We start from the raw sequence: 17,397 nt of genomic DNA, 5'->3' as shown, positions 1-17,397 counted from the left end.
GCTTGGCCAGACTCTTAGATTGCTGTCTTAAATTTAGTGCCACACTGGAATGGAAGACTGGCATGGCACTTAAAAAAGCAGAGAGTTTTTCAGCCTAGGCTAATAGAGCCTTCCTGTCAAGAGAAAATGGTTGATAGGAAATGAAAGTTTAAGGCAGGCAATTCTAGTATTTGACTAAATTGAAGGATAGTAATGAATGTGGTGGGGATTTATCCCATGAGCTCATGATCCACTGTTTTATTTATTGTCTTTCCCCATGCCTTTATCTTTTGCTTTAATGATGCATTTTATGAAAGAAAACTGAATACAGGACAAGAGGATTAAAAAATTAATATTGTATTTATGCTTTTTTTCGAAGACACCACTAAAATTCAAGCAATTAGAAAACTTGTTCCTGCAAATATTGAACTGTATCTCATCAGGATGACTATTGCATTATTGGAGAAAGAGGACAGAAATAAGTCTTGGGATGGCTCAGGCTTCAAAAGGATGTTGGTGTGGTCGGAAAGGCAGGAGGAAAAAACAGGAGCAGATCAAGCAAACAGAGAAGATGCCACATGGAGTAAAACAAAGGTTAGTAAGAAAAGGTGTAAAACTGGTTTTGTGAAAAGAAAGTTTCCTCTTTGGAGCAGCTTAAAAGCCCTTTGCTATTTCCAGTAGTGCTTAGTGTCTCATCTTCACAATTTGTCTTTCCCTCAGCTTTGAGTAGGTCTGCCTCCCTCTCCTGGGAGAGCAATGCTCAGAGCAGAACCAGAGAGTTCCCCTTGCAAAGTCTTGACCTAGGAAGAAGGCTGCCCCTGTGCAGCCTAGCTGTAATCTGCTACACATAGGAAGAGATCAAATCAGGTGCCATGTGAGACTGTCAGCTCATCTCTACCATAGTAAGTCCTGGACATCCAGCCCAAGAAGATCAGGCACATGATGGTCCACTGCTGTAGACCACCACAATGGCAGCTTAACAGTGGCCTGAGGGGTAAATGCTTCCTGCTGTAGTTCAGTCCTTCAGGATGTGGATGCAAAAGGTCCCCTTTAAAATCCTGGACTTAGTGTAGCTGGGGCAGTGGAGGAAAAAGCTCAAATCCCATGTGCTCCCCAGTCTGAAAACACTTGGAAATCTGCATCCTTCATAGCCACGGATTCCATGTTCTGCCCTTGGCTAGCTTCTGTGCCTTGGTATCTGATCACCAATCTGATATGGGGAAAAGTAACTCTCTTCCTGCATAGAAGTCTGAGGTAGCAGAAGAGTTAAGAGTGTGAAAAAGACAGAGGCAATGCCTGCTGGAAATGTCTGAGTCTTTCATGGGTTCCTCTGTTGCTTGAAACTGCTGGGCATAGAAGTGATAACAAGAAAAGTGTCATGCCATAAGGCTGACTCATTGGGAAGAAATCTCAGGAAATAAGGAGCTCTTTGTTGCTGTTAGAGAAAGGCTGGGCTACCGTCTCCCAAGTTCCAGTTCAGCACCTTGTACGAATGTACAAAAGGTCACCCTGCACTGGTGGTAAAAAGAAATTACAAACTCCCAAATCCTTCTGCTGCTTGCTCTTTTTGTCTTTTCATGTTTGTCTCTTACAGGATTTGGGGTTGATTTTTTTCAACTCTGGCTCAAACAAATCTTCAAGCCTTGCCATTTTTCCAAATTGATTATTTCTTGTATGCGAGTGCTGTTTTGTTTAGACAGTATCTGTGTCTAAACCAGCCTTTTCCTGGAGTTGACTTCTGGCAGTCCAATTGCATGAGCTCAAATTATACTTTTTTCCCCTGCTACTGTTAGCTGTTGGAGCTATTTAACAGGAATGACATGCTATTAGAAATCAAATTAATATTACACAAATGAGTAGACTGCAAATCCAAAACCTATTCCAAATAGTCTTTATTTACTTCTCCTTCAGAAGATGTGCTGGTTCTAATAATTCCTTGTAGCAAACACCTTTTAAATCTGCTAGTGAATGTTCTGGGTTTTAACAACCTTACATTACTGCTGCTTTTATAGGGTAATTCAATCAATCTGACACCGAAGGAAGGAGCAGAGAAAACCCATCTGCAAGTGGTGCCTTTGGCTTTGGTAACCAGATGTTCTTGCTGTAATAAAGCATGTAGAAGTGCTGTTAGAGATGATCTCAGTAACACCAAAATGTGTACTTGATCCAAAAATCTCAGCTTGCTGTTCCAACCTGTGACTAGCAGGCATTATGTAGAATTTAATATCTCTCTGCCCACTATGCCATTTTTAACTGACACCTTTGCTGTAAAAACACATTTGAAAACAGAGTGCTTGAGACATAATCGAGTATTTCAAGTTCTCAGAGCCATGGGGATGGAGGAAGTTTTCTTCTTTACTACAACAAAGAGCCAAGTACAAGTTCCACTTCCCTTGTGTTTGAAATGGATGTGCTTACTCAAATTTCATTGTGGTGAAATAGATAAGAAATAGCAATCTCATTAAGCAGAGGTTTACAGACTCAATTTACTTCCCAAAAAACCCTCCAAAATGTAGGATTTGCATAGAATCTGGTATGTGCAGACTTAAGCTTTAATGCTGAGATGGATATAACAGCCTGCTTTCTTCCTATTGCATGGAAAGGCTTTACAGAGCATGGATGGTGGCCAGCCAGGTAGTGGAGGAGCAGCAGGAGGCTTCCCAAAGCCCATCACGCCGGTTTCCCCTAACGAGCCTGCCCTTGATCCCAATGAGGAGGAGCTGTCTGCAGACTCTGAGTCCAAGGTGAGGCTGCCTGGAGGTCTGTGCCAGGAGCAGAGCCCAGACCTGATGAAATATTTGGGTACTGAACTTTTTAAGAAACCTAAATCCCAGCTTGCATCTGGATTCTTCACTGTGCCTAAAACCTTGGCTTAGATTGCCATCCAACTTCTCTTGTGAATATCTTTGACACAGTGACAGCATGCTGCTTTTATTGCCCTTGCTGTGTGCAAATACACCATTTTAACAGCATCAACCTGCTATAGGAATTTTTTTTCCCCTGTTACATCTTGTCAGCCATCTAGTGGCAGATGCTCCCAGTAGTTAAGATGATGTTTGGCTCCTTTTGCTCTTTCAGGTATAAAGTTGTACAAGGTTGTATGCTCATCCCATTAAGGATTTTTGCACTGGTGATTATATAAACTCAAGTTATAAACATAAATATAATGGTTTGGTTGGTTGGGTTTTTTTCTAAAGGAGCTTGTGAAGCCCTGAGCAGCACTGCTTGCTGTACAAATCACTTCAGTTTGAAGCTGGATATTTTTGAGTGCAAAACATGATGCAGACAAATCATTATTCATGGTCTGGTCAATGTTAGGTAGATATAATTCCTACATAGCACAGCAGGTATCTGCTTGAAACACTAAACACATAACACTATCTTTTGATTGCTGATGAGAACTTCCGGAACATGTGTTTGTAGGGACACAAGAGCATGTGTTTTGTTTCAGGTCAGGTATTTCCCAGCCTGGATTCTTCATCCTGCTGTATCTTAATTTTAGTCCCTCAATTACTTCAGGGTGTTGCATATCCTGGGGCGACATGGTCTAGTGTGAGGCATCCCTGCCCATGGCAGGGGGTTGGAACTGGATGATCTTAAGGTCCTTTCTCTGTGTTTCTATGATTTAAGGGGCATGTGAACAATCTACCATAGTAGTGAAAGGCTTACATTTCCTGAGAAGCATCATTCTGGGGAGGAGAGCTGTATAAATTAGCATGGAACTGCTCATCTTTTTCCACCTTTATTTTCTTCTTCTAGACCTCACAGCCCCCTTTCAAGAGGAAGGTGCCAGAATGGTTTGGAACTTCAGCAGCGACAGCTCTACCTGTCAACCAAACCAAGAAACACAGAAAAGACACCCAAAAAGGGATTTTTAGTTGAATAGAGAAATTAGGATGGATATTTTTCTATTATCATTTTCTATATTAGTTCTCGTCTGTGCTTTGCTTTACATTGCTACTGCTGCTCGGCGGGTGCGGACAGAGGAATTACCCCGGGAACGCGTTTATGCTTTTCACTGTGTGAAATTTAATGTTATTAAAGGAATAAACATCTCTCCACGTCTCTGTGCTGGGGAGGGGCCGACGGCGGCAGGGCCGTGCGCTGCCATGGCAACGGCGCACCCACTTCCGGGGCGGGGGCTGGGGCAGAGGCTGCCGGGAAGGCGGCATGGCCCAATAGCGGTGAGCGGCCTGCGCTTCGCGGGGCGGCGGCGCCCTGAGGTGAGCGGTGGAGGGGGAGCGAGGCCGGCCGCGCCGGGCTGGGGCTGGGGCTGGGGCTGGGGCTGGGGCTGGGGCTGGGGCTGGGGCTGGGAGGGAGGGAGGGAGGGAGCGGGGTGGGAAACGGGCTCCCCGTCGGTGGTTCTGGGAGGCCGGTACCTTACTGACAAAGTTTCCCCTCCCGACGGTGGCTCAGAGGGCCGTGGAGGCGGACGGTTCGTCCCGGCGGGTGGTGCCGCTCGGAGCTGGGCCAGCAGTAAGCGTCGCCAGCGGTTCTCTGCACCGGTGCGGCTTTAAGGGCGGGTTTAAATTAAATCGCTTTCTCCACGTTCAGTTGTTCCTTGGGGTTAAGGCGCTGTGCTGACACTTAAAATCCCCAGACGCGTCAGTTTGTTAAAGTCCACTCACAGGCAGAGAAAGCTCCAAACCATAAACAGACACATTCACCAGCAGATACGTGTGCTCTCAAGCGCCCGATTGACTCTGATATCGACTTCTTACCTTTTCCCTCCCGGTCCTCCTGCCAGAATTATGGACCCGACCTTATTGAGAGAGCGAGAGCTGTTCAAAAAGCGTGCCCTCTCCACACCAGTCGTAGAGAAGCGTCCAGCGCCATCTTCTGACTCCTCTTCCTCAAAAAAGAAGAAAGCTAAGGTAGAACAAAGTGGCTCCTCAAGCTCAAAACAAAACACAGGTTGGTGAGTCTTCTCTTAAGCAGCTGTTCGGTATTTTCCACTGTCAGCCTCTAAGCTGTGACCTGTCTGTATTAATTAGTCTGTCTGTGAATTTAGAGTGGCTGTTGTCATTCTTTACCTTAAAATGTCACTTTTTGTTAAGAAGTTCACTTGTGCAACGGTGAAAAAAACACTTTAGCTGCTACATATATGTGTCAGGCCTTGTCTTGTGACTTGTGTGCTCCTCCTCTCCATTGGAAGAATCTCTTCTGTCAGAATATTACTTTGTGTGAAGCCAGGTTTGTGGGTTTCACTGGTTGCTGGGCCCACAAGACAAGCACTGACAGTGCTTTTGCTTTTTTCCTCTCCTCTTTAGAGAGCACCTGAAACTTAATTTTGTTAGCTATAACTCATCTGTCCATCCTCAAGACGGGTTTTGCAGTTTAAATCATGTCTGGTGAGCACATCCTGATTAGCAGTGGTTCTTGTTTGACCTGGGAATCAACACCAGTGCTTCTGCAGGTTTCTGGCTGCTTTGGTGAGGAGTTTTGTCGTTTCCCTGGGATGGTGGTGCTGATCCCTTGATAGCAAATAATCAGTTAATAAAGCAGTAGCAAAATAGTGGGAGAAAATGAAGGGTGCAGCACCTGGAGTGGCAGGGAGAGGATTGGTGTACACGCAGCAGCATGCTCTGTGTTTGCTTCCACTGTGCAAGACACGTAAATTTGGGGGCCCTTTTCAGTTTGCTGAAAGCACTGACCATTCTTGGATACACTCGAAAGCTCAAATCCAATGTCAGGAGGTACTCAAACACAAAATACCCTGCTGTGCAAACTCGTTGTGTGCTCATGCTTTGAATACTGTGTGTGACTCTCTTCTAAAAAAGAAGAGAGCTAAAACCAACAGAGAAAAACATCAAGGACGATGGGAGGAGTGGAGGATCTTCCGCCAGAGGGGAAGAGTAGGGAGTTTGAGTGTGTATCTCCAGCTTCTCAGGGCACTAAATAAAGTTATCAGACGGTTTAAAAGAAACCGAGGGAGTCCAGGTTTCCATCAGTCCCTTTGCCACACTCTCCTCTCCAAAGAAAATAAAATTATATGTGGAATATCCTAAACTGCATATCTTGAGCGACAGCAGTTTGCTGGGAAGGAGGGATGGGGAGGCAGGAAGAGGACAGGCAGTGCAAATGCGAGTCTGATCCAGAGGATTTAAGTGGATATATGGCCCAGTGCAGAGGAGATAAAGAACATGTAATTTCTTTTCTGTGGTTTTGTGGGCTGGGTGTTTCTTGAAGTGCTTTTGCAGCTGTCAAATGGTTAGCTTACACAAATAGGAATGTGTGGCTGGGAGGAAGTATGCGTTATCTTTTACACTGCTGGCTCCATTCCAGGCAGCATCGGAAAGCTTTCAGGGTTTCTAGAATGCTTTTATGCAGAATGAGTTCAGCCTCCTTTCATTTCCCCCTGGGGAATATTTACTAACTATTGCAGAAGCAGCAAGGGTGGAATGAAGATAATGAGGAGCAAACAGACACAAACTTTCTCTCTCCTGCTCTAGGAATTGGCCCAGAGCAAGTGTTCAGGCTGGCAAGTGACTGACCGGGTTGGGCAGCACAAATTGCCCACTGAAGCTGCCACCTACCTGGGCCATCAGCTTCCATTAACTGTGCTTTTAGTGTGGGGTTTGTTTTTGGTTTTGTTTGGTTTTTTGATGTTTTGGGGGGGGGGGTTGTGGGTTTTTGTTTGGGTTTTTTTTTTTTAGCTAAAATGCTGCAGAGTCAAACTTCTTTCCCTGAAAAAACAGTTTTTATTTGTTAAGTGTCAGGATATGCTTGTGGCAGAGATGGGTCTTGAGGACGTGGAGTAAAATCCTGATATTGCAGAATCCCTGTCCCACCTCTCCTCACCCCCAAAGAAATTAAAATTGAGATGATCAGTCCTAATTTTGTTGCAAAATCAGCACAAAGATGATAATTTCACAGTGATTACATGTTGGCATTGCTAGTCCCTGGGTGCTAGTGCTTGCAGGTTCTCCCTTGTTCTGTGAATTCATGACTTGGAGAGCCTGCCCCTGTCACTTTTTGGGAGAGGAGACGAATTGAGATCACACTATTCTTCAAATGACTGCATGGCTAAATCTGGGCTGTGTGTGAAGATTTTATGTAAGCTTTCCAGTGAGAATAGCTGCATGTAGTTATTTGAAATCATTATTCAAGCAAGTTATTTGGAAAAAAATACAGAACTGCCTTGCTTACTGAGTTCAGAATAGAAACTGGAAAATACATGAAATAGATCATATCTGATATTTCTTTTTATTAATGAATAGTAAGTTGTGGTTAAGGTCTTAGTCTTTTTCTGAAGATCTTTGTTTTGATGGTCTTAACCACAGTAACAAAGAGGCAGAATCTCCAGGGGCTGTTTCATGACTTACTCTACATGTGGGCAAGAATCATCTTGAGGCTCTAGGGTTCTATGTCTTTTGTTCCTTGTGCAGACATCCATCCCCCTTTACAGGTCCATGAAATAACTAGCTGGAATGAGTCCCAAGATTTTTCATTGCATGTGCTTCTCAGGAAGGCTGAGGACCACGATGCCAGCATAGCAGGGGCTTGCTGGTTTGCTTCCTACACACTATTTGTGTGTGCAGCGGTGACGAGTGTTCTGCAGGAACACTGCAAGTGGCCAGCAGTCCTCTTGCCATTTGGACCTTTTGCTTTCAGGAAGAGGCACGTTAGTTAATTAATCTAGTGCATCCCAATGGCTACTTTTGCCTCTTGGGCAGGACACGGGTTGTTCAGGGCTGATGCTGTCAAATACAGTGGAAGGAGATGAGTGTACCTGGCAGCTAAAGATGTTCTCACTACTAACGTTATCTTCATCAGATGTCTTGGTGTGAATCCCAAGTTGTCTTGAACCTGAGGCATCAGCTTCTTCTGTAAATTGTGCTTATAGTTTGATTTTTAGCTGAAAGCATTCTCTGCACATGGGACTGGTACTGGCAGAGCTTTGCTGTAGCAGGCGTATCTGAGATGAACAGTTGCAGTGGTAGTTGTGTCATTTTGTGACTGCAGAAGGGAGATTGCTTCTCCAGATGAATCACTGGGCTAGCACTGGACTAGCTCCAGATGAATCATTGGACTAGTTCTACTAATCACTGGACTAGCTCAGGTTAGTAGTGGCCTGAGTATCTTGTGACTCCATCTCACCAACCAGGAAGAGCACGAGTCAGATGAGCAAGTCTTTTTGTTGCGTGCAGATCTTCTGGAGTTTAGGCATGCTGAACCTGGTGGAGGGAGTTTATATATATTTAGATTTTTTTAAAAAGCTAGTAGGTACTGGCCATAGCACAGAGGTATTTCTGACGTTGACATACTGTGAAATCACTGTCGTAGCTTACTCATCCGTTTGGCCATTAGGTGGGTTTTGTTTCCCTAATGACAGGAATATTATTTGGGTTTGAATATCTTGTCCCATGGATAGTTTTGGTCTGGGACATTTGTGAGTCCCAGTTTGAGAGAAAGGCATGAGTGCGAACAGCCTGGGCAGGCTGGTGAAGCAAGCTGAGATTCTCTTGTGCAAAATGAAGTCTCTTCTTGCTGTGCATCCATCCTGCCATCTCTAGAGCAAGGCTTATCCTGGTGTGGCCTCCTTCACAAAGCATGTTGATACCTAAAAGCTGCTTGGAGGTGAAATTACTGTCATTGGTGTGGCAGGTCTGCGACCTGTCTGCTTGTGTTCCTTGGTCAATTCCAGTTCAGCTTTGAAAAGTTAAGCTGGGGATGAATATCCAGCATGTCTGACTCCCTTTAGTGTTGCGGTTACCATAGAGGCAGGAGCCTTGGGGCAGAAACATGTCCTGTTTCTTCTAGACCATAATGGTATGCTTTTGTGGAAATAGTCAGACATTCTTAAGGTAGTGTGTTAATCATGTCTCGACACCCAGTTGTTGTTAAACAGGTTGAATAGGAAGTAAAGGAGAGCAGTTCTGTGGAACTGGAGGAAGAGAGGGAGAAGGTGTCAAGTTGTACCACAGGGAGTTAGAAAAGACCATTTTAGGGTATATGTTTCAAGTTGGCTTACTTTTCCTCCCACCATCCTCTCTTCTAGAAGCAAGAAACCCATAATAAGAAAGCTATCGAGGCCAAAGATTCCACACAAGCCTCTCCTTTCCCGTCTCTGCATGGTTGACCTCAGTGGAAGGACACTGTTGTGTCTTTTGCACTACCTGTGTCAGATTGTTGAGGCATGTTATAAAACGTTTTCTCCAGTTAAGCAACATAGTTTTATAACATGTAGCAACATTTGTTCATTTGGGTAGACAGAGATCTAGGCTAATAACTCCATATAAACAACAAAGTTCATTTGGAAACAAAAAATCTTTCTTCCCCCATAACATTGCAGAAGATCATCCTCCTGCTAAGCACTCGGAAAGCCTTTGCCTATTATTCAAGTTCATATCCAGACATTATAACTGTTGCTGTTAACTTAAGTCCAAAAGGGGGGGAAAAAACCCAAAACAAACCAAAAAGCATGTGACTTGCTCAATCATGTCAATCATGAGGCTTCGTTCAAGTGGTTGTTAACGTTCTTCAGGTGCTGATGCTCAGTCCTTCCTACACCACCTCTGTTTTCATGCTTTTCTGAACCTGTTCAACATTGCTCTAACAGGATTGGGTTCATTCTCCAAGTCTTTCACAGTTTTATTTTTCACGCAGCAGCAACAGTCTAGCAGTTCATAGAGGAAAGCCAACACCACCAGAGAAACTACAGTGAAGATGAATATGATCAGGATAATAAAGCAGGCAGTGTTCCAGTTATCATGGAAAGGGTAAATTTTTTGCACTTGAAAGCCCAGATACTGGGAAACGGATGTAGTCTCATTCCAGTGAGTGGTGTTGAGGGTTGCCATTCTTGAAGAGTTGTCTTAGCGTGCTCACTATCACCCAATTTTGGGGGGCTGCAACAGAAAAACAAAGCTGTTGAGGACTCTACTGGTCAACAACATGCTGTGATTTTTATCTTGAAACTGTAGGACTTATGCTCAGACTAAGTGCTCGCACCTCCTACCAACGTGGATTGTTGCGTGCTCATCTTTGCTCACAAAAGTATCACACTTCAAATGTACAACTTCATGATTAGTCTGAAGCATTTATTTCAGTGGTGTCTGGTCCCTGCATGCATTAAGTAATCTAAGTTACTCTGGAATGAGAGAGCTTCGCTTCTTTATTTCAAGTACATGCAAAGACAAAAAAGGTTACATGATTATTTGCAAGGTACCCTGTGGTTTTAATGACCTGTCCATCGTTATGCTTGAAGTTGGTACTTGCATGTCATTCTTAGAGGATCAGGAGATCTGTGTACCACTCTCCCATACCTGAGCAATGAGAAGAACTTAATAGATGCTAATGTCATTGGAGCTTGCTAGCTGGGGAGGGGTTCTCCTGTTTGGGAGAAAGAAATAAATTACTCTTTAAAAAAAAAAAACAAAAAACCCAAAACATGAACTCTAACTATTTTGGAGGATGTTTCCAAAGATTGGAAATTAACTTTTGGTCGTTCTAGTACCAAATAACAGCCCTGGTTCCTTAAAACTTATTCTCTTAAATTGCCTGTTATCACAGATTTGTTAACCCTGCAAAACTCTCTGGTTTCAGAAGGCCAGATTTTCTGGCACATTCGTTCCCTTCTTCTGTTGAGTAGAAGTTTGTGCTTGAGAAATCCAGCTGCCCAAATGGCACTTGAGCGCATCTGGAAATTTGGCCCGTTTGTGGTGCCGTGGTTGGCGGGATATACAACAATAAAACCCACCCCTTTCCAGGGAGTTCTGATTTCTTTTCAATGGCATTCTCTGCTTCACTGCTAGGAAAGGAGTGTCGTCTTTGCTCCAATACTGTCTGTTTGTACCCAGCAGAAGAAAAAGACTGCTTTGTGGCGTGGGGGAGACGTGAAACAACAAGTTGCTCCAGCAAATCTGCCTTTGGCACAAATGGATTGCTGTGGAGATGTGCTGTTTGGGGAAGGCCATTGCTGAAAAGTGTGAAAGTAGGCTGTGCCTCAATAACTTCTGTAGTACAAAAAATAGAACAAAAAGCGGTTCCGTCTGTCTCTGAATTTCTCTGTGAGTTATGATAATCACAGGCAGATGAGGTGTTTGGCAGTAACATCTTTACAGTTTTTCCCCTGTTTTCCTTCTTCCCTGTCTTTGCCTCCCAAAACTGAGCAAACTTATGGTACTTCTCGTGTATAGTCTAATATAATAACAGCTGTCCAAGGAAACATGGAGTCGTCACAACTGGTTTGGGTTGGAAGGGACCTTAAAGCTCATCCAGTTCCAACCCCCTGCCATGGGCAGGGACACCTTCCACTAGACCAGGTTGCTCCAAGTCCCGTCCAACCTGGCCTTGAACACTGCCAGGGATGGGGCAGCCACAGACTTCTCTGGGGCCACCCTGTGCCAGCGCTCAGCACCCTCACAGGGAACAAATTCTGCCTAAGGTCTCATCTCAATCTCCCTCCCCTCTGTCAGTTTAAAGCCATTCCCCCTTGTTCTGTCCCTACAGGCCTGTCCAAAGCCTCTCTTTCTAGCTTCTTGTAGGCCTCTTTTAGATACTGGAAGCTGCTCTGAGGTCTCCTTGGAGCCTTCTCTTCTCCAGGCTGAACAAGCCCAGCTCTCTCAGCATATCTCCATAGCAGAGGTGCTCCAGCCCTCACATCCTCTCCGTGGGCCTCCTCTGGACTTGCTCCAAGAGCTCCACGTCTCTCTTGTGTTGCTGCCCTAGACTGAATGCAGGGCTGCAGGGGGGGGTCTCCCAGAGCGCAGTAGAGGGGGTGAATCCCCTCCCTTGACCTGCTGCTCACACTGCTGGGGATGCAGCCCAGCACACAGGGGTTTTCTGGGGCTCAAGTGCACACTGAAGCTGGGTCATCGTGAGCTTCCTCATTGACCAACACCCCCAAGACCTTCTCCTCAGTGCTGCTTCTCAGTAATCTCCACCAAGCTTGTATTTGTGCTTGGGATTGCCCTGACGCACATGCAGGACCTTGCACTTGGCCTTATTGAACCACAACAAGGAAGGAGGCCACAGTAACATCTGGTTACCTGTCATAGCAACTGTAGGATGTTGTAATAATGTTGAATCCTTCAGGCAATTTAAAACTGGTGTGGGAGAAGATTGAGCCAGATTTCAGTATTCCCTTGAGGAAACAGCAAGGAGTTTTTAGGTGAAACTTGGTGGTGAGCAGCACCGATGGGCCAGGCTGTGCCCTGTATGTAAGCCTGTTGTTGAGCACATGCAGCTAAGGAGGAGCTCACAAAATGGGCTTTTGTCTGCTGGGGTACCCCCGGAAAACATGGATTGTGGAAGAGGAAGACAGAGAAAAGATGGTACTTTGTAGAAACCTGGAGTCTATTTCCGTGCCTCAATGGAAGGTTGCTTTGAACATCAAGCAAAAAGTGAAAACCTAGCTGTGTTCATTACAAAGTGGTCTTGGCTACCATAATTTAGTTGATTTCATTAAGTAATCAAAACTACAGAACAAAGGGGTAACGCTGATGTTTGTTCATTAAAAATGTGCTCACAGGTAATGCCTTAACCTTGTGTATCCCAGAAATAATTCTGCTATCAACCTGTTTAGAGAGTGAAAACTACAAAATGCTGAATAAATGGGAAGTGACAAAAGGCAAAGTGTGATGATGTCTATGAAAACAGATTATTAAGCAGTCTCATTATTTTCGTGTCTTTTGGGGGAAAAAAACAGATAATTGTAAAAAGCAGGAGATGCAGCCAAACCAGCTTGTGATTTATGTCTTAATTTTTATGTTTAAAATCGTACATGCCAAGGAGTTGTGAATGCTCCATCGCCTGGCAGTGTTCAAGGCCAGGTTGGACAGAGCCTTGGGCGACATGGTTTAGTGCGAGGTGTCCCTGCTCATGGCAGGGGGTTGGGTCCTTTCCAACCCAAACCATTCTGTGATTCTACATTTTGATCTTTATCCTCCTGCCTTTAATGGTTTTAAATTGAAACACAGCAGTTTTGTTGGGAAGATACGTGGCACTAGCATTTGATATGGTCATTTATCAGAGCAGTTGCAGTAACTTACTGTTTCCTCTGTTAAATCTGTAGCCGAATACACAAATCTGTTTTTGAATAAACAAAGTATGACTGAGACGGATAGGATTGATTAAACTGCTGTTTGGTTTTTTTGTTCTTAAACAAAAGTTTACAGAGCAAATCCAAGCTAAAAATACTCATGAGCTGAGTCAGGTCCTGGCTTCAAGAGCGTGATTTGGTTTGGTCACGGTCTAGGAAAGCAACTCAGCTGGCCTCTTTTGCGGGGCTAAAAGTCAGGAGGGTTTTTGAAGGGGTAGTCTGAAGGCTTGTTTGAAAATCGGGGGGGGGAGGGAAGGAGCTGAGTAAAAGGATTCGAGAGTCCCTTTTGAGGGGTAATTAAAGCAAGGAGGACTGAAATGTGTCTTTAAATGGCAAGACAATATCCTCAGGAAGAAGGGAGGTGTTTGTTTTTGAGCTTCACCAGGCTTTTAAGACTCGCTCGGTAAACACCAGACACAAAAATGAACTGTTTCTGCTGCTGAGAAATCGAGTATTGCAAAAGTGATGAAGATCTGGGGCTGCTGGAGAGATTGGGCATGTTCCCATTGGGTAGCGAGGACTCTGCCCAGCACAGCTCCTCCGCCAAGGGCGGTAGCTCTGTTTCCTGAGGAGAGGAGCATCTTCAGCACGCATGCTCCCTGTTGCTCAGCTGCCAGCCCCTTCCCCTGCCACAGCCACCATTAGGGCAGTGGTTTGCACAGCGTAGAGCAGCTCATCTTTACACAGGGAGGTGGAATTTAATACCCATGCTGGAGGTGGTTTGTGCTTCTCAAGGCTGGTGATGATCTCGATTTGAACAAGGCGAGGCAGATAAATATCAGCTGCTTGTTGCTGTAAACTATTAAAATACAGGAGTGAAGTAGCCGTTGTCGAGCCTTCAAAATTAACATGGCACTAGCAAGGTTAGCATCTTTGAAAGCTGTCAAAACTGGTCTGCTTTCATGCAGTTTTACTTATTTTACCGTGGCACAATTTAAATTAATATTGTAAGCCAGTCTGATTTGAATACAGTTCAGCATTGTATGTATCCACAATGCAGCGAGTTAAATATTTAATGAATTGGCTTCTGTAATAGCTACATTAGGCTTTAATTTTAAAGTATCATCGTCTTTAGGCACTGCAGAGCAGCAGCTTTATTGGAAATCATATTTGTGGAGCAGAGGGAAATGACTGGCAAAAAAATCATTTCGATGCAGTACTGAGGAAGTCTTGTTTAAGAAACCACTGAAGAGACATCTTGGGGTAATACCATTTAACAAATCTCAGATGGATTCTCACCTGCCTGTTTGTCTTGTATCGATCACTGCTGCGGTATTTACAAGAATAATAATATGCAATGGGAATTTCTTCCTGCCCTAACGTACCAAATTTCTCGAACAGGTTTCTAGCGTATCCATGAACATAGAGGGTTTTTAGGCAGCTTAATTGATACGGTTTATGGAATGCCCACTTAGGAGATACACTTCTTAAATGTCGGGTTTAGCTGTCTTTGTTTTAAGGAAAATCCTTACACTGTCATTTCAGTACAAACATACAGAATTAATTACAAGGACCGTGAGGCTGCAGGCAACAAGCTACCTCCCCAGTAAGCTCGAAATCCATTTTGTTTACCGAATCATGGTTTGGTGTATGAGCTTTTCTGTGAGATGGAGTGGTCATCAATTTTCCATTAGCGCACAGATGGTGAAATGCTCGTCTGATAGTGCAAGGCAAGCTCTCTGCCTTCAGTTGGAATAAAATCCTGCTAAACCTAGAGAAAAATCATCCTGATTCTAAAAAGCTTTTTAACAGGCTGTAGGTTTACAGGCATATTTTCTTTCAGTAATCAAGATTAAACTAAGACAATGTTATAAATGATCCACAACCTACTCTGTCTGAGAGGGTGCTGGAAGAGCGCTGTTCTGGTCTCTTTTTTTAATGCAGCCTATGGCACACTAAGATGGGAGCTCTCCTACCATTGGCCAGAGCAGGATGCTGCTGACAACTTCCTTTCTGCTCGGTTTGCATCCAGCCCTCAAACCCCAGGAGTAAATCATTCATAAATTTGACTCTTACTGTCTCGAATAGGAAACAAACCCCTTCCTGCTCTCATTCTGGGGGATGCTCTTTGTGTGTGATGAGCTCTGTAAGGGCGCTGGGAGGTGGTGGTGGCCATGCCCTGCTGTGCTTTGCGAGCAGCCGTCAAACCCTGACGTTTGAAGTGTTAATATCTGCAGATTCCCAGCTTAGCCGTGGAGTTAGATTTACTTGTCAGGAGCCTTAGCAGGCTGTAGCCAGGCAGATTAAACAAGGTAATCTTCTGGATTCAGTTGACAGAACAAATGCATGATAAGTCGTCTTAACTCTTTGTTGTGCCCCTGAATTTGTTTCAGCACTTTAGACCTCTCATTGTATATATGTTTATTTATAAAATGTCCTGCGTGGATGTTAATTTTTAATGATAAAAAGGAAGAATCCTGCAGGGGAAGATCCCTATAGGCTGTATTTTCAGTGGGAGCCAGCTTTGTTTTTCTCCCTTTTTCCATCTTAATTTAGTAACTAGAATAAAATATTTTTCTGTTGTGGAGTTACACTGATTGTTCTATGTTCATTTTAGAATTGTTGTGCTATGTAAAGCCTCTAATACGGTGTCTTATAAAAGTTTCACAATTCCTACTTGCCGAGTTTTAAGTCTGATGTTTGTTCTTTTAGCATTTTTTTGTCTGTGTTTCTGAAGTGTTTTTTACTATGCCAGCACCAGTTTCCATGAAGTCTTCCCAATAATTATCCAAAGTGGATTTGTTTGCAATGTGACTACATCCAACATTGCCACTCTGTAGTTGCCTTTTGCAGTGACTTGCAAATCAGCTTGGAAAGAGGTTGAGATGCAGTGGGACAGACATCAAAAAAAATTCACCCAAAGCATAGCAACTTTGGAAACTTAATTTGGAGTTTCCTGTGAAGAACTTGGCAAGCAAATCCAAGTTTAAGCACATAGAAGGTAGCAGACTCTCTCCAAACCTGCCACTTACTTGGTGGAGGCGATGGGTCTTTCTCAGACATTTTAGGTGCATTTTGTAAAGTACAATGATCTTTTATTTTCTTCTTTCTTTTCTTCACCACTGCAAATCTCTGAGACCTTCCACTGCTTCTTGTCACCGCTCTCATCCACATTTGGCAGAGACAAGACTCAGCTCTACTCAGCACCTGCTGCAACCTCTCCCTCCATTACTGCCCTAACTTTAATTGTTCTTTTCTCTCCCTCGACTGATTCTTCCACAGAAATAACAGGAGCTTGGTATCTCTGAGAACACCTACTGTCCTATCAAATGTGATTAGAAGTCACCAGTGGATTAAAAAAATCGTGTGGTGACAAAGAGGAAATGTTCTTTTTTTGGACTAGCTGAGATTCTGAGAAGCTGATACCATTACGCTGATAATGGGCCTGTGGCTTTGATAGCAGTTTATGGCTATTTCTGTTTAATGTGCTGTGCTAATAGCTAATGTTAATAAAACAGTCATTAACAACCCTGCAGGAATTCTTGAAACAAACTACACAGTAGCAAACCTCACAATACGTTAAGCCAGAGTCAGAGGGGATTCTGAATTGTTGTCCCAGTGGTGCAACACACCAAGTTGTATAGTTTTAAATGTATTTTTTTATATAAATTCTCTACTAGAGCTGCATAAATAAATAAATGTATAAGCCCAGCACAAGCACATCCAGCTGCTGAATACTTTTTTGGAACAAGTGAAAGTTTTTACTCCTGTCTCAGCAGCACGAAGCTATCAGTAGAGCTAATGGTTGGGCAAAAATGCAGCGTGTTATTTCAGCGTGACTTAACGTAGCATAAATAATTATGATTTGTTAAGCCACAGAATGAAACATGTACACTTACAGGAGCAATGCTGCAGTGTCTTGCTGTTTTCTTGAAGGTCATGTCCCAATAACTTTACATTTATGCAGCTCTGCTGAGAAGTGTTCTAGAGCCATGTGTGTCGGCAGGTACCTCTGTGGGTCTGGATCAAGACGTGTACTAGCACAAAGTCCTCTGAGGGTGGCTGCTCCTGCAACACGCATTTCTTTTCATAGTTGTAATTCTGAAAGCTTGTGGAAGTAGACTGAGAAAGAGATGGAAGGCAGAGCCAACGGGGTGTTGCAGGAAGTATAATTTAATGGTTTGTTTTCTCCTTTTGTAGATCACAGCAATGGATCATTCAACTTCAAGTCCCTTTCAGGAGGCTCTGGCTACAAGTTTGGAGTTCTTGCTAAAATAGTGAATTACATGAAGGTACAGAGTTTTGCTGTAAAATTATAATGGTTTTAAATACTTCTTTATTCTCCTGTGGCAGCTGAAAGATGCTGTATATTTCAGCTCTAAAATTCTTTCATATCAAGAGAGAGAATATCAAGAAGCTGCTTGTTAAATTCG

At 43.8% G+C, this 17,397-nt stretch overlaps 2 protein-coding genes across 40 annotated transcripts in view; one reads left to right on the top strand and one right to left on the bottom strand.

The window, feature by feature from the left end:
- The window catches only part of LOC115605248 (general transcription factor IIE subunit 2), a 73,490-nt gene that overhangs the window by 44,232 nt on the left and 11,861 nt on the right, over positions 1 to 17,397 (top strand). For 32 of the 38 annotated variants that reach the window (XM_030479414.1, XM_032919795.1, XM_030479399.1 and 29 more), the window contains 3 exons: positions 359 to 573; positions 2,583 to 2,723; positions 3,739 to 4,035. In XM_030479414.1, coding sequence (XP_030335274.1) covers positions 359 to 573; positions 2,583 to 2,723; positions 3,739 to 3,861 — 479 coding nt within the window. In that variant the 3' untranslated portion in view covers positions 3,862 to 4,035. Of the gene's footprint in view, positions 1 to 358; positions 574 to 709; positions 2,724 to 3,738; positions 4,036 to 4,099; positions 4,203 to 4,726; positions 4,894 to 17,164; positions 17,257 to 17,397 lie in introns of those variants that run through there. The other 6 variants (XR_003990550.1, XM_030479445.1, XR_003990552.1 and 3 more) reach the window with 5 other exon arrangements.
- On the bottom strand, positions 9,409 to 15,034 carry SMIM18 (small integral membrane protein 18). Of its 2 annotated transcripts, none has more exons than XM_030479450.1 (2): positions 14,855 to 15,034; positions 9,409 to 9,830 (listed from the first exon to the last, which is right to left on the bottom strand). In XM_030479450.1, exon 2 carries the CDS (start codon positions 9,780 to 9,782, stop codon positions 9,504 to 9,506), a length of 279 nt encoding a protein of 92 aa, XP_030335310.1. In that variant the 5' UTR covers positions 9,783 to 9,830; positions 14,855 to 15,034; the 3' UTR covers positions 9,409 to 9,503. The 2 variants fall into 2 exon arrangements, with proteins under 2 accessions (XP_030335310.1, XP_030335311.1); XM_030479451.1 differs by lacking the exon at positions 14,855 to 15,034 and adding an exon at positions 10,248 to 10,294.

Source organism: Strigops habroptila, chromosome 3 (assembly GCF_004027225.2).
Source record: "Strigops habroptila isolate Jane chromosome 3, bStrHab1.2.pri, whole genome shotgun sequence".
Lineage (NCBI taxonomy): Eukaryota > Metazoa > Chordata > Aves > Psittaciformes > Psittacidae > Strigops > Strigops habroptila.
This window is presented reverse-complemented; position numbering and strand designations above follow the sequence as displayed.

What these genes read in the sequence shown, in the direction of transcription:
- SMIM18 (XM_030479450.1), bottom strand. Translation starts at nt 9,782, where the DNA reads ATGGCAACCCTCAACACCACTCACTGGAATGAGACTACATCCGTTTCC.